This window comes from Chinchilla lanigera, unplaced genomic scaffold (genome assembly GCF_000276665.1).
Source record: "Chinchilla lanigera isolate Chin_1 unplaced genomic scaffold, ChiLan1.0 scaffold00001, whole genome shotgun sequence".
Classification (NCBI taxonomy): Eukaryota; Metazoa; Chordata; class Mammalia; order Rodentia; family Chinchillidae; genus Chinchilla; species Chinchilla lanigera.
This window is the reverse complement of record NW_004955402.1, coordinates 23242606-23266944: the sequence shown is the minus strand read 5'-3', so window position 1 is coordinate 23266944 and position 24339 is coordinate 23242606. Positions and strand designations below refer to the sequence as shown.

At 42.7% G+C, this 24339-nt stretch overlaps 1 protein-coding gene across 9 annotated transcripts in view; it reads right to left on the bottom strand.

Annotated features, from left to right (window-relative positions):
- Fhod3 (formin homology 2 domain containing 3) overlaps positions 1 to 24339 on the bottom strand; it is a 455934-nt gene that overhangs the window by 11049 nt on the left and 420546 nt on the right. For 5 of the 9 annotated variants that reach the window (XM_005372818.2, XM_013510258.1, XM_005372823.2 and 2 more), the window contains 4 exons: positions 21370 to 21560; positions 16028 to 16220; positions 10675 to 10849; positions 4403 to 4564 (listed from right to left, as the gene is read on the bottom strand). In XM_005372818.2, coding sequence (XP_005372875.1) covers positions 4403 to 4564; positions 10675 to 10849; positions 16028 to 16220; positions 21370 to 21560 — 721 coding nt within the window. Of the gene's footprint in view, positions 1 to 4402; positions 4565 to 10674; positions 10850 to 12445; positions 12470 to 16027; positions 16221 to 21369; positions 21561 to 24339 lie in introns of all 9 variants that reach the window. The other 4 variants (XM_005372817.2, XM_005372820.2, XM_005372822.2 and 1 more) reach the window with 1 other exon arrangement.

Below are 24339 nucleotides of genomic sequence, written 5' to 3'. Positions count from 1 at the left end.
CCTGTAATCCCAGCACTCAGGAGGCTGAGGCAGGAGGATCACTGGGAGTTCAAGGCCAGCTTGAACTGCATAGCAAGACCCTGTCTCAAAAAAAAAAAAAAAAAAAAGGAAAGAAAATACTATTTCACACCCTTAAAATAGGCAAAAATGGAAACTGGTGCACTTGGCTTGGATAAAATGAGATTTGTCGTGCTGTATTCAGCTAGTATGGATTAGTCCCATCCCTTTGGAGAAAAGCCTGTCATTTCAGGATCTGGCAGTATCACTCCTGATTCCTTTGCCCAGTGCTTTTCAACTTTATTGTGAATGTGAATTGCTTAGAGATCTTAAATGAAGACTCTGAATCAATTTCCCTGGAATAAGGCCCATGAATCTGCATTTTGAATGAACTTCCAGGAGATACCTATGTTGTCTAAGGCCCAACTGTGAGGAGCAAATCCCTGTCAAGTTCTTACATGGTGTTATGGTTGATACATTGTGTCAACTTGGGGAGTCTAGAGGTTTGGCTAAGTGACGCAGCAGGAAGCCAGGGTGCTTACTTTGTATACATCCTGAGCCTGTGGAAGAGGAGGGCATGGAGATTATGTGAGAGCTACATGCCCCCCGGGTGGGGGTAGCCTGTTTACAATGTAAGGGAGGGAAAGAGGCTGCTTGCCACCATTCCTCCCTTTTGCTCTGGCTGCTTTGCTGTTTGGCTGCCATTCCCCACTTTGCTCTTGTTGCTTTGCTACCTTCTGCCTCGGAGCCAGCCAAGTATGGACTGAAACCTCTACAAACTGTAAGCTAAATAAACCTTTCCTTCCTTCATTTTGGGAGTTGGGTATTTTGTCTCAGCAACGAGAAAAAAGTAACCAAGACAGAATTTGGTACCAGAGGAGTGGGGTCGTTGCTGTGACTATATCTGACCATGTGGTTCAACAGTCTTTGGAAATGGCTTGTGGGAAGGGTTTGGAAAGGTTCAGAGATGTTGCCTGAAAGAGAAGCGCTAGAACACCTTCGGCTGTTCTGTCTGGGAGATTCTAATCAGAGCTCAGAAGCCCAGAAGGCTGACAGAAATCACGCCGGTAAAGACCAGGTTCAGGCAGTTTCTGCTGGAAAGAAGGACTGCATTGGTCGTTGGACTCCAGACGATGTGTGTTATGGCTTGGCAAAAAGTTTGTCTGCATTTTGCTCGTGTCCAGAGACTTTGCCTAAGACTGAGATTAAGGGCGGCAGCAGAGTGGTTAATCTGGCAAAAGAAATTTCAAGGCAGTCAGATGTTGGGGAAGTGGCATGGCTATTGTTGAGGGCTTTTAGCCAGATTTATATTGAGAATGAAGAACAAAGAGCCCAGCAGGATGATTTAAAATGTTGTGAGTTTGGCCAGAAAGAAAGATCCAGTAATGCTGTGGACTGCAAAGATAAGGCTGAGGAGATCTCCATTGCTGAGAAGGAACAGGAGAATAAAAAAGATGGCCTGAGGGTATCACAAGAAGCAGCAAGTCTCCACCCTTTGCAGCCTCAAAACTGCAAAGGTAGTAGACCTGGCTTTGAGAAGAAAGCTGCTGAGCGCCATGTACCAGAATGGCAGCAGCATAGAAAATTTGTTCCTCCAAATTGGGTTCGGAGTGCCCAGTGATCCAGGCACTCGACCCCTGTGGCCAAGAGAAAGGAAAACTTGGCTACTGCTCCAGGCAGCAGCAGATCTTGGCATCATCCCCATGGACCTGGCTTTAGGTGAATGGAGAATGCAAGAGTTCTGAGGGTCAAGAGGCTTCCACTCAGATTTCAGAAGGCCTGGGAGGCCAGGCAGTGTGCCCCTGAGAGGGCAGTGTGTGAGGCTGTGAGTGTTGAAACAAAAGGTGCCCTGGAGACCTCAGAAGTTTAGAAAAGCCAGGACTGTGGATCATCTAAGGAAAGCTGCAAGGAGAGAGCAAAGCAGGCCTAAGAGAGAAGCCATGGAAACTGTAACCACCAGAAGTGCCATAGGGGTGGACTCAGGCAAGCCCTTTGGAGCTCACAATGTGCCACAACTTGCTTCAGATGCTGCATGTGGAACTACAGGACATAATGTTAGCCCTGCTGGATTTTGGACTTGCTTTGGTCCCAATGCTCTGTATCCCCCTGTTTGTACCTTTTGTAATGGTACTGCTTATTTTGTGCCATTGAATGTTGGAAGTGTTTAACTTTTCATTTGTACAGGGGGTCACAGCTAAGAGTTTGCCTTGGGACATGGACTCTTCAGCAGTGCTGCAACTGTTAGGACTTTGGCAACTCTTTCAGAGGGACTAAATGCCTTTTGCTTAAAGGGATGTGCATGAGTCTTTGGGGGGTGAAATGTTATGGTTCTAATGTAATATAATGTCTTTGTACCTGGAAACTGGTTTAAAGAAATGTATCTGGTTGCCAAGTTGACAAGGGGTGGAGTGTTATGGTTGATACATTGTGTCAACTTGGGGAATCTAGAGGTTTGGCTAAGTGATTCAGCAGGAAGCCAAGGTGCTTACTTTGTATACATCCTGAGCCTGTGGAAGAGGAGGACTTGGAAATTATGTGAGAGCTACATGCCCCTCAGGTGGGGGTAGCCTGTTTACAATGTAAGGGAGGGAAAGAGGCTGCTTGCCGCCATTCCCCCCTTTACTCTTGTTGCTTTGCTACCTTCTGCCTCGGAGCCAGCCAAGTATGGACTGAAACCTCCACAAACTGTAAGCTAAATAAACCTTTCCTTCCTTCATTTTGGGCGCTGGGTATTTTGTCTCAGCAACGAGAGAAAAGTAACCAAGACACATGGGTACATGAAAACACAAGCAAGGGACTCACAGTAGCACAGGGAAAGGAGCAAAATATCAGAAAACTAAATGTAAAGGGCCCTTCTTTAGATATTGGTGTTGGAAGTGAGAATATGCTCCTGAAGATGTAGAAAGCCGGTATATCTAAGTGGCAGTTTTCCATTTAAAAACTAGAGGGATTATAGCAATAGAAGGGGTGAGGCATATACTAGAGGGAACGTCTACCTCTTAATGCCAGCAATTTCCCAAGGGTCAGGGACCCAGACCTCAGCCCTCACCAGCGAGGTTGTGAAGCTGTTAGCCTGGATCAGCCAAATAGCTACAGTTTAAAACTCCCCACAGAATACTGTACTATATATCCAGCTAAGAAGTGCAGCTCAAGAGTTTTGTTTTTCCTAGTGAATGCCAAGGGCCAGCAGCATCAACCTCATGTAGGAGCTCATCTGATTATTGACCCACCATTATACTAAGTGAGAAATAGATTATTAGCCTGCCCCTTATACCAAATGAGAATCAAACTCCTTACCCCCACCCCACCTCCACACAGAGGTATTTTCCTTTCTGGGGAAAGTTCCCATCAGAAACTAAAGCAGATCATGTGGAAGGAGCAGAGTCTGGGAGGCTGCAGGAATCTGTTTTAGCATTCTTTACCCTGCAAACAAGCATGGCAATGAGTCAGGCAGAACCACAAGTATCAACATAGGCAGCCCACGCCCCAGTCACCTCAATGTGACTTTCACTAGTGTAACAAGCTGAGGGTGTCCTGCATTTGGTTCTTACAGAACTCCCTGCCCACTGGGGTCACTTCCCTTTCATTTTTAGGATACAGAACAGTGGTGGACAATCAGGCTTCCTTTCCTTCCCACCGCCATTTATTCTCAGAGCAAAGCTGGTGGAGAACCAAGCTCTCTGTGAGTGACCCAGCAGCCAGTGGAGCCTGGGGGCGCTCTTGAAACACCAAGGGCCGAAGCTAATGCAGCCAAATGCCAAAGGATTACAGTGATCCTGTTTCCCCACAGAGAACGGGGGACTAGCACAGTCAATTGGCACAGACCACCAACAAAAGCATCCCCACATCCATCAGTTCAGGGGACATGTGCAGCAGAAGGTATAGGCTAAAGGGCAAAAACAGTCATTTTGATTTCATTCAATCCTCTGATGGCAAAAGTGAAACACTGAACTATTTTAAGTATCCTAATGACCAACAAATCACTTGTTACCTGTGATGTGTTGGTGAGAGATGTCAAACCCTCGAGATCAGTCTCCAGCCCAGCAAATTGTCCCTGGGTGAAGGAGACAAGCGGCTCTACCACAGCATCTGGGGTGGGAGTTGGCAGTGAGCCACATTGTGCCCATCCCTATACGTGTAGGACATTCAGAAGCCTTTTGGACCTTCCTGGGGACAAAGTATGAATGGAGAATGGCCTGGACACAAACAGGAATAACCAGACAGGGGTGGCTACAACTCTTCTCCTCCACAAGGCCAACACTGACAGTGAAGCTCAAAACGTTTTGTTGAGAGTGCAGGTGGGCACTCCGGGCAGCCACTCAGGAGCTGCCCTTCTGAGTCTCACAGAATGGAAAGGAGGAGCCCTCAACAGTTGAAACCCTCACCCCTCCCCAAAAGCACTCACAAGATTTGCGGTTGGCCCGAGATCGCTTCCTCTCCCTGGGCACCACTCGCTGACTGGGCACTTGGGTGGCCGACTTGACAATGCGGTCCATGATCTCATCAGCTGCATCGTCTGTGACATTAGGTGAGTCATCGGTTCCCATAGTCCATGAACTAGTGGATCCTGAAAGATGAAACAGAGAGCGCAGCATGCTCAGAGAAGGAAAACACACATCATTTCTCTTCCAACAGGCTGAGATCTGTCAACCAAGGATCTCAGCAAAGGCCAGGGTGAGAGCCTCAAAGTTGGTGACCATCCAGGGTGCTGGCCTTCGCCACCTGTGACTGTGACCCTCCAAGATCTGCACAGACCTGTAACAGGGCACTTACTTCACACCATGCTATAACACAGCCATGATTTGTCTCTCATTATTTAACTCTCTACCCGTGTGTGTCGTCTTCACCCACGGGGTCTTGTGACCACCTAAAGGGAGATGACCAATGCCATACCCTGCTGTGTACATCACTGATATCCAGCAGGGCATATTCAATAACACAGAGACCTACAGAAGGGTTTACTGAGTCAGCTCTCTATTAGTGGTTGCTTGTACCTACTGAATGTCAAGTAACCTTACCTTATCACAGGTTAAATAGACACCAAGGGATTTTGTACTATGCAGTTTATTTTTGGAGTACATAACTTTAAAAATTATAACAAGATTGCCTTTTTCAACAAGTAAAAGGGATGCTAACATAATTTTTTTAAACATTCACCCCCTACTTCTTGACCAGAAAATTGTGTTCATAAATAACTCCATGTTAAGACAGTCCAAATCCACCATCAAGGGATCTCTTTATAGACAAGTGGTAAGAAGAAAGCACCATCAAACTCATGGAACATGAGTTCACAAATAAAATCAAACAGTTACATATTAATTTTATATATCCAGAACTATGCCTTTGTGATAGGTCAACTTCTTTGTGAAATCTCTTGTACAGAAGGAAAGATGTATAATATGTTCAAAATCATTTACTTCTACTACCCACACTTCATCTTGTAATACATGAATGATTTCAAAAGCTTACACAGTAGAGCTGTCAAAGTCACTGCCAATAGAACACAGATATGCCGGATCTCCTTGCCACCTAAGGTCCAGCTAAAGTAAAAGAACAGCCAGCTTTTCCCAATTCAGAGGAAAAAAATGTTAAAAATGATTTTAAAAATGTTTAAGCATCAATGATAACTGTCAGTAATCATTTTAAAAATTAGTTCTTCTTCCTTGTTTTTTACAGTTTTGAGGCTTGCAAGCACCTGATTGGTAATGAATGAGCAAAGAAAAAAAATTGATAGAACTAGTTTTGAACAGTGGATCACAGTGCAGTGGACTGTGGTTTTCATGGGCATGTGTGTTTCATGGACTTTACTGCAAATATGAAATATGCTATAAAGTGCATATGACCGGCTTGAATAATTCCTACTTTTCAGGAGGGGTTCCAGAGCCTGCATGCATGTAAGACCCATGACTGCAAGATAATGTTTTCAAACAACACAGTTTTGTTCATTGTCATTGTTGATATAATTCTTAAGGTTTGCTTTGCTGACCTTTTTAATGGGCTCTACCTACAACAATGGCACATTCACAAACCATAACCTGCAGTTTTCCTGCTTGTTCCTAAGGGAACTCAATCTACTTCTCCCATCAGAAAGTCATTTTCTCACACTATGAAATCTTTTTAAAAATAAGCTCCTCCCCAAAACAAAATTTTGAGATTGCTACTGGGTTTTCTTGCACTCTCTGGATAGTCTGGATGTTGTAACTACAGCTAAGGGGCCTCTGATGTCACAGCTACCAGACTGGGGCTACAGAGCCTTTGTGACAATGACCCTCCTTAGAGCAGAGCAATCAATGGCACAACTGGGTTGTGCCTACTAGCTTTTTTTTTTTCCTGTTTCTCATTTACCTGAGTCATCATCCTATGTCTTGTCTTGAAATACCAAACTACCCTTCCAAACACACACACACACACACACACACACACACACACACACACACACACACACACACTCCATCAATTATCACTGGGCATAATACATTTGCAGAGCATGGAGCCAGAAATGAAGGACTTACCAGACCTTCCCTCTCATAATTACCAATATTTCCCGTCTTACACAGCCCCAGGGCTCTGCTTTCAATGTAATTATCAGGAAAGGCTTAAAAGGAACATCTTGCCATAGGTTCCAAATTGTCAGACCCAAGTTTTGTGATGAAATCATGCCTGGTTCTGCTTTTTATCTCCTCTCTTCTTGGATACTGTCCTTGTTGCTGTCCCATTTATTCCCTTTCTCCCTGGTTCCTCCTAGAATCTTTGCACCTACACGCAGCCATCAGGGGAACACTGGCCATATCACTTGCATACCCAAGGGGTCATGTGGTCCATCCCAGTCTCCCAAATATTAGCAAAAAAGACCTTTACATATACCGTGATGTGGCAGAGGGGACAGAACATTCTAAATCATAATAGCACAATTTCACTTCATTTTCTAAAGGTATGTGAATTGTAGCTGGAAAGATAATACTTTATTTTCTCCTTTTGGAACTTTAACTCATACAATCTACAAGGAAAAATTAATCAAAGTAAATATTTTTATTATTTTAATATAAAGAAAAGTGTTTGCCTTCATTTCTGCAAAATAATTTCTCTGAGGACAGAATGCTAGGTTAGAAGCATTTTCTTCTAGCAGCTTAAAGATGTCATGCTATTTTTTTTCTGGTCCTAGTTTCTATTGAAAAGTTAGCAATCATTACTAGTGCTGGCCCTTAGAAGGTAATACATCTTTTCTCTGTTATAAATATTTTGTATTTATCTTTTTTTTTTTTTTTTTTAGTATTTGCCTATGGTATGATTCTCTTTGTATTTATTCTATTTGGATTTGATAAGTTTCTTAAATATGTGAGTTAGTACATGTCAGCTTGGGAAATTCTCAGCCATTATTCCTTCAAACATTGGTTCATACCCATCTTCTTCTGGCACTTCAGCTGTACGTTAGGTCATTTGATTGTGTTCCACATGTCGCTTCTACTTTGTAAGTGTACTTTAGTAAGTGTACTTTCTATTAACCTGTCTTTAAATTCACTAATTTTCTCCTTTTTCCTGGGTCCAGTCCATTAAGCCTATCTGTGAGGTCTTTATTTCTGATATTTTATAGTGTTAGAATGTTCCTTTGATCACTTTTATAGATCCTAGTTCTCTGTTGAAATCATCTGCCTTTTTATCTATATTTTCATTCATCTTTTAAATAACCTTTGTAATTGTCAGCTGATCTCTTGGCAGAACATTTCAACATCTGCATCACAAAGAGGCGCAGCTATTCTCTACTTATTCTCTTGATTGTCAGTCATGTGCACATGCTTTTCCCCAGCTTGTAATTTTAACTGTGCACTGACATTTATGTATAAAAGAACGTAGAGACCGAAGTCATTTCTTTTCCTTCTTACTCCTTTCCCTTTCCTGTTATGGATATAGCAAGGTACAGAGCTAGGCTGAGGTCAGATGCTAATTTTAGTTTGGTCCATTTCTGTCTTTAAATACCCTGAGGTTGAGATCTGTGCATAGGTTAAAGGTACAAATGGGTTTGAACATGCAGAGAAACAGACCAGCCTCCTTCTCTAAGCTCCTTCTGCAGTCAGGGAAAATAAACCATACTGCACAAGCTCAAGAGTTTTTCTCTTGGTCCCTTCTGGTTGGGAACAAGTGTCTTGTTCATGGTATTTTAGAAGTCGTACAACCTGTGTGTGTTCTATTACAGGACCCCACCTCCTAAGACAGCCTCCACTGCACCACCCTTGCATCTCCCAACAGGGGCTCAGGCTGGGTCACTGGGCCGGCACTAACACTCTCCTTGAACTTCCCGCGGGCCTTGTCAAGTCTAACACACAAAGCCTGCAGGAGTTGCTGGGCACAGAAGACTCACACCTATGGTATCTCAGGCTTTGGTACCACAGGAAACAAGTGATTGCTTGCCCCACACCCGACAACAATGGAAAATTGTTTTATTGTATTATTTTTGTTTTATACTTCTTTTACACTGATAGGTTCTGCTACTTAAGGCTTGATGATACTATTTTCTTCACTTTCTGACCTTCCCCACCTATCTCCTTGTCTTATTTACAAAGGCTGTCTCTAGTCACTTCCCGGAATGAAGGCTTTTCACAGCACTGGCCGAAAAGAGGGCACCTTTCCTCCCACACAGCAATCAGGAAATCAGTGTGCATCATGTATAATGCATGGGACTCTGGGTCTTTTCAGCTGACTGTGCTGCTGGCCCCTAAAAGATCCCTTTTCACTGTCAAACTGTCATGTTAATTTACTTTCTTCTCCTAATTTTATGTCTAAAATTACCTAGAAAACAGAGCATTTGGACAGATAAAATCCCAGAAGCCTAATCTTCTTTGGTATAACAATATATGCAAAATATTTAGGTTATATATAACTCAGAAATTAAGACTGTAGTAGGAGATATGACTTTTCTACTGGGTCATCTACATCTCAGCTAGCATAACACAGAGGCAAGGATGGAGAGAGGCTGCCTTTCCTCTGGCATATCCTTGGCTGCATGTCAAAGTCCAACATGAAGGCAGAAAAGAAGGAACTAGAGTCAGTAATACTGTACTTATGTGAAGTAAGAAAATCAGTTATTTTGTCCAAAAACATGCAGTAAACTCCACAAAAACCCTAGAGTTCGGGAACATAGCCTGCAGCTCCTTTTGAGATCCTTCTTCAATAATAGTTGGGGCTCCACAGTTTACAAGAAACTCCAAGAAGCCATTTGTATTGTATGGTAGTGACCCACCTCTTTCCCAAGGAAACTCAGAGATGCATTTATCTTTTTTCCTTTATGAAGGGTATTACCATCATTATTTTTATATATTTAAGAGAATTGACAATCGCAAGCATCAGAAGGCACTTGTCAATGAGCAAAGCCAATTAGAAGTACCTGAGGGTCCTTCTCAGGTTTCTCTACCTCATAGCGCTGTGGATTCTAGTTGACTTTCTGTCATCTGGAGAGTCTGAGAAGGGCAGTTTGTTCGTCTGTTCATTTATTCCTTCCTTCCCACATTTCTGTGGTGTATAAGGTAACCTACAGCCTAGCTTACCTGACATGGTAATTCTAAGCATAATTACTTCTCGCATACTCTTCCATACTCCACAGACATTATACAGTTTCCTTTAGCTGCATACATAGCATGTGCTAAGCAAATACCACAAGAAAAAAGCCTATCTCATCTGCAGCAATTTATCTTCTTCAGGAGGCCTGAACTGGAGTTTAGAAGGGCACCAAAGAGGAAGAGAACATGGATAGCCACAGAAGGCTTGCAGGTGGTGTATCTCAGAGGTGAATGGGAACTGGACAGGCAGGAGAGAAGGGCATTCTCAGCTGAGTGACAGCAAGAGCAACAAGGACACTCAGGGATACACCGGATGTACTGAAAAGGATGATGCCAACAACACAGGAAGGTGAAAGCCAAGTGCAGGACAGGGTAGGAGCCTACAATGAGCACTTTACACGTCAGACAGTGTGGACAGTTCAGCTGTATCTGCAGTGAGAAACTGTAGCTAACGTGGCATCAGACCAGACAGGGAAACATGAACATTCTCAGGTGTAAAATGCATCCTCTCTTTTAATTGCATTTTTAAAAATCCCTTATAAATCAAATCCAGAAACTCTTTATCTGTCTCTTCCCTCTTGAAGTTTTAATTGTGTTTATTTCAAAGGATGTTAACAAAAGAAAAAAGGGTAGTGTTTTAATCCAGGGGTCGGAACCCCTTTTTCATAAAGTAACTTTTAGGTGTTCACAGAGCCCAGAGTCTCAGTCACAATGCCTCAACTCTGCCACTGCAGCGCGAAGCAGCCACAGACACTATCAAAATGAATAAACATGGCTGTGCTCCAATAAAACTCCATTTACAAAAATCAATGTTGGACTGAATTTGACTTGCAGACTGCAGCTTGTGGACCCTAGCTTTAGCCCATGAGGATCCACTCACAATAAGAACCCTTTTTGTGTTAGGAAAGTTATATTTTTACAAGTGCTTTTGAGATGAAGCTACTGGAGCTAGGTCGTAAAGGAGCCAATAAGGAAGCTGTGTGATTAGGTTGGCACTGAAAGTCCTGGGGAGCTCATGGCCCCTCACAACCCCTCACTGGGCACAATAACCTGCAGGCAGTGATGGAGACGCTGGCTCCTGTGGAGCGGCCAACCCAAGAAGATGAACCCCACCCTCCCGGGTTACCTCTGCTTGCTCGGCTGCGTGTGCGGATGCCCAGGGCAGGGCTGGAGTCCTCCACGGAGGGCGAGGAGGTCTTTAGCACGGCCTTCATGTTCTCATGTTCAGCTGCATCCTCGGCGTAGCTCAGACCCTGCAGCTGGCTTGGTGGTGCCGGAGTACTGCTGGAGAATTTGCCTGACTGCAAAACCAAAGGGGAGTTAGGATGTAAGGGAGACTCCCTAAAAAAGCCAACTTGAGCTTCGAGAACATTCAGTTGAGAAAAACTTTCTCTGCTGCCTGTACATTCTGCAGACACATTAATTAGCTTGACAGTCACTGAGGCTATCATCTAATAACAGAACATCTGTCCATAGAAGATGTATTAGCAAAAAACAGAAGCCACTGGCCCCACAGGGAGCTCTACCCATCCACTGGTTCACTTAGATTCCCTGGTACGTATCAGCTAGAGGTGACTGACATCAACTTTAAGAAGAGCTGAAAAAATCAGATTTAAACCAGGCAGGGTGATACATGACTGTAATACTAGCTACTTGGGAAGCTGAGGTAAAATTACAAGTGTGAGGCCATCTTAGGCAATTTAGCAAGACCCTACCTCAAAATAAAATAAGTACAGCTGGGGATGTGGCTCAGCATTCCTTGGATTCAATCTCAATTATAAAAAGAAATCAGATTTAAGTCCTGATATAAGAACTAAAATAATGCTTATTAGTCAAATATATTGAGCTTTATTTTTCAAATTTAGTGCCAGAAAGCACTAAAATTTTTCATAAATATCACTTATGATGGTAGAATTACAAACGTGGGATTTAGGCACAGAATCACATGTTCAGAAGTAGGGGTGGTTCCTTCTAGATGTAGACCACCCCACTTTATAGAGAAGGAAACTGAGGCTCCAAGAATAAGTGACTTGCCAAAGGCCCCGAGTAGGTTAGTGTCAGGGTGCAGAACAGAGCAGAACATACAAATTCATCTGCCATTGAATTTGGCAGTACCCACTACTTTGGGTTATTTTAAATATCTGGTTACTTTGCGAGTATCACAACCCATGAAGATTTCCTGTATTCTACCTGAACTAAAAGTCAGGGCATATATGTTTTAAAGAAGTTGGTAGAACACTATATAAATGCAATGCTAAAAGATGAACATGTGTGAAGAACAGCTTCACAGATTGCTGGCTTCCTCTTTTCCTCTAGAGTCTCAGCCAAGGCTACAGAGCCTGGGACAGATCTGTGGCTTGCACCATCTATACTGCTTCCACCTCGTTTTCTAGGGCCCATCACTCCGGCTTGGTCTTTAGTTCTTGCACGTGTGCCCAGTTTCAGGGGGAGATGCCCCTGCCCTTCCAGTACTGTACCCAGGCTGATCTATGGATGTCACAGGGGCCAGTCAAGGAAAGGGGAACCCATCTGAAGCTCATAGGCACTGTGCCACTTTCCATTGCTTTTAGGACTCTACACGTACTCAATTCTAGAATATAGTTTTCACAGGCAAAAGGCTCACAAAGGGGAATAGAGGGAAAATTCCTTGTCCCTGTTTTCAGGAGTGGGGAGATATCTGCTGAACCTGTCACTGGTGACTCTAGACTGGGAACAGCTTGGGAAATACAGTAAACCTTTCACTACTTGTCAAGCAGTTAGGAAGATCAACCAGCAAATGTCCATGCATGGTTTAGAGCACTGAATGGTGCTGACACTCCATGCTGATTACAGTAGGTTAGACTCCACAGCACTCACAGGAAGGTCAAAGGCGGTGTTCTTTATGTTTATAGTCATACCTCAATTTCATCCTCGTCATCAGTCTACCCGACAGGACAGGACAGGACAGGACAGAAAAGACAGGATTCTTAGAGGGCACAGAAGTCAGCACAGATGAGATAATCTTAACATTACATCACATTCCAAAAAGAGAAAAAAGAAACTGTTCACCACAACCAGGATGCACCCTCTTGCTTTGGGAGCTGCCACGCTCCATTCTCCTACCGTCTTCTGGATACTTGCTCCCTGAGCTCTAAGACCAGCCCTGAATACAATGATGAGGGACTCTTAAGGCTCCAAGCCAACCTCCTAAGGCTGCCCATGAGATCGATAACCGGCATACTTGGGCCTCTGACCATTACTGACCTCACTCCCTGCTCTATGCCCTGCCTGTGGCTGGCCATAGCCTGCTGGGGCCACAATCGCCTTCTGGTTACCAGGGCCACAGTAAGACTGCTCTTCATTTACCCGGCTGTGCTCATCAGCTGCTGTCCACCTCTCATCCTGAGTGATGGATTCCTCTCGCCCAGGGTGAGCCTTGGGCTATAGGAATCCTCTCATACAGAGGCCAGAGTACACACATGGAACAACTCCCAAGCAGAATGTGTCTTATTACTCTCTTCTCTTTGTGCATTCCCATTTTTCCCTCATGGTGGCCACTGGAATGGACTGTGCTCTTTCAGTTACTTGAGATAAATGTAAGTGACATTAAAATATGCCTTTTCTAAAAATAAATTGATGGCAAAAAGTCATGTCAATCTCTTGATTAAACAAAATTCAATTTAAACATTTCCACAGAGATTACAGGCTACACATTTGGGAGTTAAAATGACAAGATGCTTCCAATACATCATGTGTACACTGGCCCCCCTTTCCTCGAATGGTGATGAGAAGCAACAATCCCATTCTACTTCTTTGTCTAATGATTTGTTTAACTGGAATGACAGATGTTTTCTTCAGCAAGCAGCACCTAGGCAAGGTGCTACATATACAAAATCCCCCCAGCCCTTGAATATCCTGAAAGAAACCGTCAGTTCCTTTCTATAGAACAGGAAGCCAAGGTTGGGAGAAGTCAGTGCTCTCACTCAGAGGCCCGGTGCCCTTCACTGTGGAGTCCTGGGATGATGATGGCAGCAGAAAGGGCCACAGCTACCTACTACTGCTTTGTCTATCTCATCATTGGTCTGGAACCAGTTTAGGACAGGAAGATGAGGAACAGGTTTCTCTCTGGGCATTAGCTTTTGGGAAAGGAAGCCTGTCTGTTGTTTGCCCAGGAGCAGCAAGGACGAAGGAGGGGCGGCACTCCAAGTCTGCTCTTTGGCTGATTCTAGAAAGGCAGTCTTGAGAGTTTAACCCTGGACCTGTCATCTTAGTTTAATTGCTACCACTTCCATCCTCGTTTATTCAGCATATTTATCAAAGTGACCTATTATGGTTGTCTCAAAATCTCTTCTAGCTTCAGCGTTTGGAGCCCTATGATTCTAAATCTTTGTCTGCCTTTGGTCTCAGTGTTTTTAGTTGTGTGTGTATCATTTTCTAACCAGATGATGACATCCTGGGGGTATAAGCTTGTCTCTTATCATACTCTTCTTCGATGCCCCCTGCAGTAGTGGGTACCCAATGAACACTCCTACTAAGAGTCAGGGGAAACTGGAGACTATGATTTGCCCTGGTGACACTATCCTAAAGTTTCAATAGATGGCAGTCTTTCCACATGAACAATGGCACTCTGACCTCTAAAAACCATGGACTAGGTTGATAATGAATCCTGAAGAAACCTGTATGCTTCACATTTTAATGAGAGTTTAAATTTTTTAAAATCAAATTCTAGAAACATTTACTTCTGTTTATGTCTGAGAAAGCCAAATGTTTTCAGAAAAGCACAGAACTTAAAAATTAGTGGGATCTGTTGAAAACAATCTCAAGAATTTGGCAAGGAATTCATACTGTGCTTGTGATTTTTCACCCTCCAATGTGCTTCATTTCCACAAAAATAAATGATCCCTTTGAGAAACTTTTTAAAGTAATATTCTGGAATAAAATACAGGCCATAGTTTGCCAGTGTGGATTCAGTTTGCTTCCCGAATCTTCCAGCAGGCTGAAAATCATGCTGGACCTGATTTTAGGAGACAGAAGACTCTCAAATGATGGCACTGACATTCAGAACTGCCAAGAACCATAGGACCGACTCCCTGTGAAGAAAAGTGGCCTTGCGCTCCTTATGAGTTCAGAGAATTTTAATGAAACAAGGGGACTTAGACTTATTAGTTCATGGTTCTCCTTAGAATTGCCTTAAACTACAACAAAATGTCTTGGTTAATGCATCTGGGTTTCCATGTGAAGGCAGAACCCTCAGGAATGTGGACTCCTAATTAGCAGTAACTATGTTCCCTGTTTTGCTGAAAGCATGGACAACTATAGGCATAAAAAGCAGCCTCCGTGAAGTCTTCAGTGACTTTTCTTCCTCCCCAAAGAAATCTGCCTGACATGAGTTCAGCTGAGATTTAACCTCCTGAGCTAAGCCCTCCTTGCAGCTGAACCTTTTAGCTTCTTATTCCACTCCCTGGACCCCTGGGAACCCATGTGCTACTCAGATATATGCATAGGTGTGAGAAGTTCATGGGCATCAATCTAAATAATGAAAAAAAAATCACAATGAAGAGGCTGTCAACAGGTAGCAAATATGATCTATTGGTATCAAAGAAAATGAACTTATTTTTCTTGAGTAGGTTCAAGTAAGAACAAATGTGAGGAAAAGAGAATTCCCAGAAAATGCCTTCCTTTCATCAGGACTGAACTTAGATCCTACCAGTAACAGATGAGCTGTGTGAAATACCAATCTAGTTTTCCTGTTTCAGGAAGGCATATCAGAACGAGGAATCAGCTCTGGGTATCTTTGTTGGTCTCTGGCATCTTTGAATGTCCCTTCATGCCCCACTTACTGAACGCTTTCTATGTGTGACCTCACTGCACCAAGAATGGTGCAGGCTCAGGGCTGAGATGGTGGGGATGAAGAACCCTGGATTAGGAGAGACATTGGAAGTATGTGGAGCACCCCAGTTGCTGCAGGGAAACTTCTGGACTCACTGTCCTCTGAGATCTTTTCTGACCTTGATATTCTGTAACTCAAGGGACTGCCATGGGCCCATCAAATTATGTCTTGGAGCAACTACATTCGTTTCTCCATTCAAATGACCAAAACGGATGGTTCATGTATCAGCTGATCAGTTATGTAACACTGTCATCATGATTAAAATCCTGAATCAATACATTTGTCTTCCTATGATCAGTGATGTTACCTTTGATATTTTTCTTCTCCAATTTTACCAAGTATTTATGTCATCAACATCATATAACATGCCAATTTGGGTTACACATTCCTTCCCAACCACATGATCTTAATTTTCTGTGACCTATGTCCTTGTTTGTTGCACTGTAGATTTTCACAGAAATTGTGGAACAGCAATTTGAAAGCACTTTTTTTAAAAAAGAAAGACATTTCCACCCCCCAATACAATCAAGCTCCCAAACCATGGGAGGATTTATGGCTGACATTACTTTCAAAATAAATGACATAAGGAGACTGATTTCAGGAAACTTACATCAGTGATCATCTTTCCTCTGGTCTTATTTCTCTCTCTGTGGTTGGCTCGTTTCTGTTTCTGCTGCAAAACCCTTTCCCTGGTGGTGCGGTACTCTAGTGCAAATTCACTAATGATCCTGCAGAATTTGTTGATGTTCACTTCTCGAATTGCATAAGGTGGATGGCCCATAAAAAGCAAAAAGGAGTGGAATCTACAAGGAAAAAAATTGTAAGGGCATGACTTCACTTTTAAGGAACAAAAATTACTTATCTAAAATCTTTCCATAGGAAACCAGTGAGCCAAGTGCTCAGTGGGAGGACATAGTTCTTCATTCTTGGAGCATTGAGTTTCAAGAATCCTAAGCAAACAAAAGTTCAACTCTTTTTCTCATTGATAGAGGTTATATCTAGACACGATTTTAGGAGATTACTTTTGCTTTACCTCTGTTTTAACATTTTTCTACGTGGATATGTAAAGCTTTCTATAAAAAAATAGTAAAATATTGTCTTACGGAAATTATTGCACAGTTTCTAGATTAAATAAGAATAGAAATAAAAATATTGTTACAATTCCTTTAATGAGTCTCTTTCTTTCAAAATTTTCTAACATACCCAATATTTAATTATCAGGAAATGGAAAAAAGATAGTAGAAAACAGAGGGAAATCTTTATGTGAAACACACAGCATTATGCAAATGACATCACTATTTCTAAACAACAACTTTTGGTCTTGATCATTCTAATTTGTACAGTTTGAATATGGGAATTTTTTTTAAATGAGGGGCATTGATTTCTTTTTTTCTGAAAAATAACAAAATAGAGTGTTCAACTTGTATTTAAAGTAAACAGAGCTGAAAAAAAGGAGGCCAATTCTTTGGCTTACTAATCTGGTTTTCAATCTGTAAATATGGTAATAACTTTAAAAGTTCTTATAAGTGAATCTGATGCTGGGGAAATAAAGCGGGGAAGAAAGGCAAAAAACTAAATGTGTTATGTTCATGTACAATTCTCCACAGTGAATGTGGTCATTATACACTGCAAACACATATACTAATAAAAGTTTAAAAAAATGCTAGCAGAAGATACAAAATTCTTTGAAAGAAACAAGTATAAATCTTCATGATTTTAGGTAAGACAATGTTTTCTTAAGATAGATACCAAAAACATAAGCAATCAAAAAAATAGATAAATAGTTAAACCTCAAAATTAAAAACTTTTGTGCTTCGAAGGATATTATCAAGAGTGAAAACACAACTTTCAGAATGGGAGAAAATATTTTGAAAATCATGTATGATAAGAGACTTGTTTTTGCAATTTATAAAGAAATCTTATGACTCAAAGTTGGAAACAAATAAGTAGACAAAGGATTTGAATAGCCATTTCTTCTAAAAAGAGATAGACAAAAAACCAAGTAGTTCATAGAAAGATGCTTAACATCATTAGTCAATAGGGGATTACAGCTAAAACCCTTAAAGAGATGTCACCTCATACTCACTAACATGTCTAGAATCAGAAAGACAACAAGTGTTGGTGAGAATATGGAGAAATTGGATCCTCTCATCTTTCTGGTAGAAATGTAAGAGGTTCAGCTGCTATGGACAATAGACTGACAGTTTCTGAAAAAGTTAGATACCGACCTACCATACGACCTAGAAATTTTGCTCCTATGCAGAGAACCCAGAAAAAAATGAAAATATTTACACACACAAAATTGTCTATGTAAATGTTCATACCATCATTACTCACAACAGCCAGAAAGTGGGAACGACCTAAATGTCGATCAACAGATGGATAAACATAATACACATGCACACAGGCCCTGTGTGACCCACCCTACTATTTCTGTAACTTCATTCCTTGTGATTCCAGTTGCTCAAGATCCCTGGTTACTCCTTGAATAAGCTCACCTCAGAGCCTCAGCCCATGTTTTGTTTTATTTTGTGTATTGTTTTCTTTGAGATAGGTTTTCAGTGTGTACTGCAGGCTGGCCTTGAACTCACTATGTAGCCCAAGCTGGCCTTGAACTCACAGCAGTCCTCTTGCCTCAGCCTCCTGAGTGCTGGGACTACAGGCATGTGCCACTATGCCCAGTGACAGCCCCTGTGTATTATGTAGGAAACTCAGAGCACAAGGGGAGCAGAGGGTGAGGAGATGATAGTCTGAGGGAAGCTGAAGAGTCTACTACACTGAAATCATAGGCCTGCTGAAACTGTGCCGGCTGTTTGCTGTCTACATTTTTGCCACAGATAGCCGAGCGGATAGTGCTCTCTCATCCCACAGGTATCTACCTTCCCAGAGAAGCCTTTCTTGGCTACCTCATACAAAACAGCACCTTCTTGTACTTTTGTATCCTATTTATACTGAGTATGTAGCTTAGTGATAAAGTAATTACCTAGGATTTCCAAGGGCCTGGGTTTGATCCCTAGCACCACCAAAATAAGTAATTATCCCTTTTATACTCTAACTTGTTCTTCCTTGCTCTTATTGCCAACTGACATTCTATATTTATAGAAAATACATGAAATGACGATAGGCTAGAACGGTGTGATATATTATACTCCTATATTGACTTCTATCACTGTTCAAGATCGGTATGCAGGATGAATCAAAGAAAGAACTCGTAAGCCATAGCTGGGTAACTACTTTATGTCATTCTTAATACATGACCTTTCTGGGTTCTCCTTTACACATAAGCACCACCAAGATCCTTATTCTCTACTTTCTAGAGCACTGCTTTTTAGGATCCAGAGAAGATCCAAACCATAAATTGGAATGTGATTCAAGCATATATTTTGCAAACAAGGGAGGTAACAAGAAGCCAGTAAAATTCACATCTGAAAAAAAATATTAAGATGTATACATTTGCAAAGAGAAACACCACGCATTCCTTTAGAAGGGCAAGACAAGCATGACTTTGAAGGGGTAAAACACTTAAGGGACTTTTAGTTAGCTAACTTTGTTATTTTGCAACTTTGCCACATGACACAAAGGTCTTATGGGTATGGAGGGGCTGGCGTTCCTCATTAGCACCTCAAGGAACAAGCCAAGCATATTTGATTTGCTTCATCATCCACTTTTGCTCAAGTGTATCACGAATGGGAGTCTGGTCCAGATTGGGGAGAGGTGGAGTTTGGAGAATGGGGTTCTAATTTGGTGTTTGTCTTGTGCCAGCCTTAACTCCTCAAATGCAGTCCACTAGGCCTCTCCCACCCTTAACCAGGTTGGAGAGTCCAGCAGTGACCTTCACAGTGTAATTGCAGCCTAATAAGGCTATGGGAATGAGTGAATTTATACATCCACACTGTACATTAGGCTGTTAGGGTGGCAAGACATAAGGAAAGGTTAACACACAGCTCCAATACCCAGAACAAGAGTTTCTAAGTCAAACAATAGTCTTAAAACCCAGGTGCTACCTGAAGCAACAGTATTACAACTTCTTACAATGTTCCACTCTGAAGCCTTACATGTAGGCTGATCTGCATGGCCAAGACAACTGCATGAGTACAAGCTATAGGCCCCTGACCTCTGGGTCTTGGTTTCCAGTGTATAAGGTGAAAGGGTATCCTAGCAGCCCTGGGATCACTTCTGGGGATGTTAGCAGGAAGGAGATGGAAAAGTGAAGCAAAGCAATTAGGGATGACTGTTGTTCATCTCTATTTCAACAAAACATTCCTGCTTTAATCAGTTCTATATGCAGGGCTCTTGTTAAGGACTTCATTTGAACCCAGGGTTCACAGGTATGCCCAAGCTGTGGCTCACAGGCTGCCTGCTCTTTATAGTACATTATTTGAAGGTAAAGGAAGTTTTGTTACATATATATTAAATATACTATAGACTTTATATGTGGCCCAAGAAAGTTTCTCTTAACTCAATGCAGCCCAGGCAATCCCCAGTAGGTATTTTGGGCTGGCTTTCACTTGGTACCTCCTGATAGCCATTCAACATTTCCTACCCAGCACTGAGTTGCTGGCCTGTCAGGCAGGTTCAGCTATCATTCAAATGACCAGTTTGGGTGGAAGAATGAGAACAAATTTATCTTAAGGAATAGATTTAGCACCAAAATGAGTTTTCAATCTGTCTGGGATAAAATGATTAATAATAAGATTTACAAGACTGTTAAAACTGCTTCAGTTTCATGCTATCCTGAATGGAAATTGTTTGTGTAATTTGCTTTGCTTTGTAAAGTTGGGAATTTCTTGCATCATACAAAGCATCAAGGGTCAAACCAGCTCTACATTCCCTGCCTCCCCTTTTTAACCACAATAAAAGCATAGTGTACTTTACTTTTAGTAAGAAATTTAAGAAAATCTTTTATAAGATCCAGAGGGTAACTGAAAGGTCAGTTTGGGGGATTTATAGTTGAATCACTCAATTCCAAAAATATTGCTTGTTGGGTACTTATCAACCTAAGGGAAGATTCTGTGCCTTATCTCTATCCTGTCCAACACTTTAAAACTACTCTCTTTTCCTTGTCAGTGCATATCAAGACTCAGGAAGCATAATTATCATCAAAGCAGCAAGTGACACAAGTTGGGAGGGGGCTCATGTGCAGAGAAGCGAAGGGTTTTTGAAAGTCCTCTGTGGGCTTAAGGAAGGGGGAAGCAGGCACAATAGCTTTACAAGACTTTGATAGGAAGGATGGAGATGACAGTTCCACAACCATATTCTGTGATAAAGTAAAGGAGCACAAATGGTGGCTCATGCAGGAAATGCCCTGGCCTACGACATTAGATGACTCAGGATCTAATCCTGGCTACCACCACCACTAAAGAACAGTCCCAGGCAGCCATGAAGCTGCCTACATCCTGGCCAACATCCTGACCTATCTATCAATGCTGTGCTCCAGGGGCCTTTTGGATCTTGTGACTCTGAGGAAGGTTGGCTAAGAGTAGAGGACTGGCAGTGGGACCCAGCCCTCACCCAGGCACATATAGAATGGAAAAGCCATCAAAGAATCTACCATTTGAAGGTCCTCAGAGGGCAAACTATAGATCAGATAGAAGAGGAACATTTTTAATGAGTAGGTTCTTGGTAAGTGAAATTGCTGAAGCAGCTACAGGGAGGCAGCATTCAGTTTATCAGAGAACTTACAGATGCAATTCCTGATCAAGAGGGATTTTTAGAACACATTATCTCTTCTATCCCTTCCAATTTCCAGATTCAGGGGCATTATGTTGTTGTGTAGGAACAAATGAAATAGTTTTGAAACATTTCTATCATAGGTATACTTGCTATGTACCAAGAACGTACAGCAACATTTGTGTGTGTATAAATTTAACCATCAGATTTTGGTTTGCAGAATATTTTCAACATGTCAAAATATTTCAACTTATCCTTCCCTAAGTTCCTCAATATACTTACCTGTTAATTATCCTTCTATGTACAATCTTTAAAATTATAATTCGCTCTGCACAGTCTTTTAGAAACTCTGACATTCGTTGCTTTAAAACTGGTTTCATTTCATGTTTTGCAATTGCCTTGAGGTGATCCCATGAAGCTTTGCATCTTCTTTCCATCTGACATAAATTATCCTGAAGTTGATCAAAGTCAACCTGAAAATCAGAGAGAGAACACTGCAAATGTGCTGAAACAACTGGACACCAACCTGAACCAGGAGACCAAAGCGCCTGCAGGAAGAAGGAAACATCAAAACCAAATTTACATCTTGAGATGCAAACACATTCATGGCCTAAAAATCATTCACATGTATATTTGTCATTACCTTGACATCAAATTATTTAGTGATATAACTGTTCTCCAAATGAACCCAAAACATGTGTCACCTTTTCTTGCCTAATTTGGAAAGAAATGTTTTGAAACTCCTTGGGAACTGTAAATTAAAACATGAGCCAAGGAACCCAGTACAAGATGAACTTAGTAGGTATCTCGTAAAACTTTTCAGAGCACCCTTGTTCTGCAGGTATGACATTTCATTGAAGGCTGAGGAATACATCCTAGTCTTACATGGATGGCTCTGCTATCACGGGGCCATGGTATTTGTCATCATGATTTCCTTCACAATTCATGCAACAAGTTAGTATATTCATCCACCATCCACACATTCAACCAACACTCATGGAGAAACCAATATACACCAGACCCCACACTAGGCACTAAAAACACAAAGAAAGACATTGAATAAAACCACATTCATGTTCTCTGGGAGACTTACCATACAGACTGGTGATCAGCAAGCTGTTAAGGGTGTGCAGTACCTTGCTAGGCCTTTCTCTCTCTCTCTCTCTCTCTCTCTCTCTCTCTCTCTCTGTGTGTGTGTGTGTGTGTATGTTGCATACATAAGAGATTAGGGCAGCAAATTCAAGTCACACATGCATAGAAGAGATGTGACAGGGCACCTACTGCATATTTATGGAAGTGCAAACAGTTTGGATTGAACAAGTGGCCTGGATGATACTCTGTAGGGTAATGAATGTTTTAGTAGAATTTATAGACTAACAATTGCATTAATCAGAGGCTTAGTCATAAAAAGTATACTGGAGAGCCGCATGCAATAGCTAGAAATGTGAGATTGGAAAGAAATTGAGAAGGATAAGAGGGGAGGGAGAAATAGATGAACCAGTGGGCAAGCTGATGGGAGGGGACTGAGGTAGATGGGGAGAGAGCAAAGGTGGGAAAGAGTACGGTAAACAAGTTAGACAAAGCTAAAGACACATGGAAGTGAGCCACCACTGCTCAGGTGCCAACAGCTCAGACGCCAGTGACTACAGCCAGGGGGTCTGGAAGAGAACTCCCAGAAGGGATTTGCTGGAGCAACCTCAGACTACTAGGCCCACTTCAGTAGGACAAGGGAGGGCTCATGTCAACAAAGGCAGATTCTGTGAGAAGACCTGTGGCTTCAATAGAAGGAACAGACTGAGCACAGGGGGTGCTCCAGATCTGGAGGGACATGGCCTGGATTTCTTGGTGGTATAAAATCACAAAGGCAGTGGGACTAAAGTCTGAGAAGAGGTGGAAGATGATTCTATGGCCTCTGGTTGCAAGTCACAAGCATCTGGGCCAACAGTCACCTCCAGTAACAGCCGAAGTCAGTAGGCAGAGGCTGTCTGCACATTTGGCATATGTGGCCAATCTTTAGGCAAGGGTAAGCTATGCAGCCAGTAGCTAACTGACAGTTAAACATCCAGTGGGCTTCTGGGAAGGCCTGTTACTGAGGGGGCGCAGGGCAGTCACTAGCGGCTGGTGTCATGTCAGGACTCCTGGGGCAGGGACACTTTGGTTACAAGTGAATTCCAGCTAGGGCAGCTCTGAGTAAAAAGTAAAGGACCACATGCGAGAAAGGAACTGACTGTTCTGGGCGGCTCTGAATGAGGGGATCCAGACAGTCAGGCTGGCTTAGTCATGAGTTCCTAATGAAACTGTCTGCTGAGGAGGTGCAGGTGAGATGTCGGAGCAGTACTTGGGGACCCTCTGTTGGGGCACTCAGAGGGGCTTTCTACCTGGGTTAGGACACTGAAGTACTACTTATAAAGACTGAACAACAGCGCCAGTCACAGAATAACATGCTATGAGTTCTGTTAAACAGAGGGCTCCGTGTTCTAAGAAGCCTCTGCCGGCTATCCAAGCTAGGGGCCCTGCATGGTGCACCTGGTGGCTGCCAGGCTGTGATTTCTGAAGCAGGTAAAGACCCCCCCCCAGACATCAGGTCCCCAAGTCAGTCCTGTAGGGGAAAGCAGAGAGGGAGGACTCCGGGAAGGACAGTCATGGAGCCCCCACCCCATTCCTTCCCATTCTGCCTCATCCTGTCTCCTTTTTCCTACGACTCCAGTGCACCCCAGTACTCACAGCACCTACTCCCAGCCCTGTGTTCCCAGCAGGCTCCTCCACATTGACCTGGCTGCCGGGTCCTATTCAAGGATGTCCTCCAACCCAGTGAGTTTCCAGGGCTACCTCGGCCTTCATTTCTCTCAGTTCCGGTATGTTCAGGTTTCCTCTGGGCATTGTTCAGCCTCCATCATCCTCCTGCCCTGGAGGCCTCCTGGAGTCCACAGGCAACTCATAAAGATATCAACTCTGCACTAACTTTAAGAGCTTGCAGCTGAGGGCCAGTGCTAGATATTGTTTACAGCCCTATAAAAACGTTCCCTGTGTGTAAGATCACTGGGATAGCCAATGTGTGGGCAGCAGGGCCAGGCCTGCCTTGTATTGGGCTCCACACCTCTTTGCAAGGTCCTGTGGGCATCTTAGGAGGGCCGGATGACATCTTTTAGACACATCAGCCCACCCAAAACAAGCTGTGTAGCTGTAATGCTCTGGGGAATCCAGCCTGGAGAGCGATACTCTCAACAGCGAATGTAGGAATGAGGGCTGCAG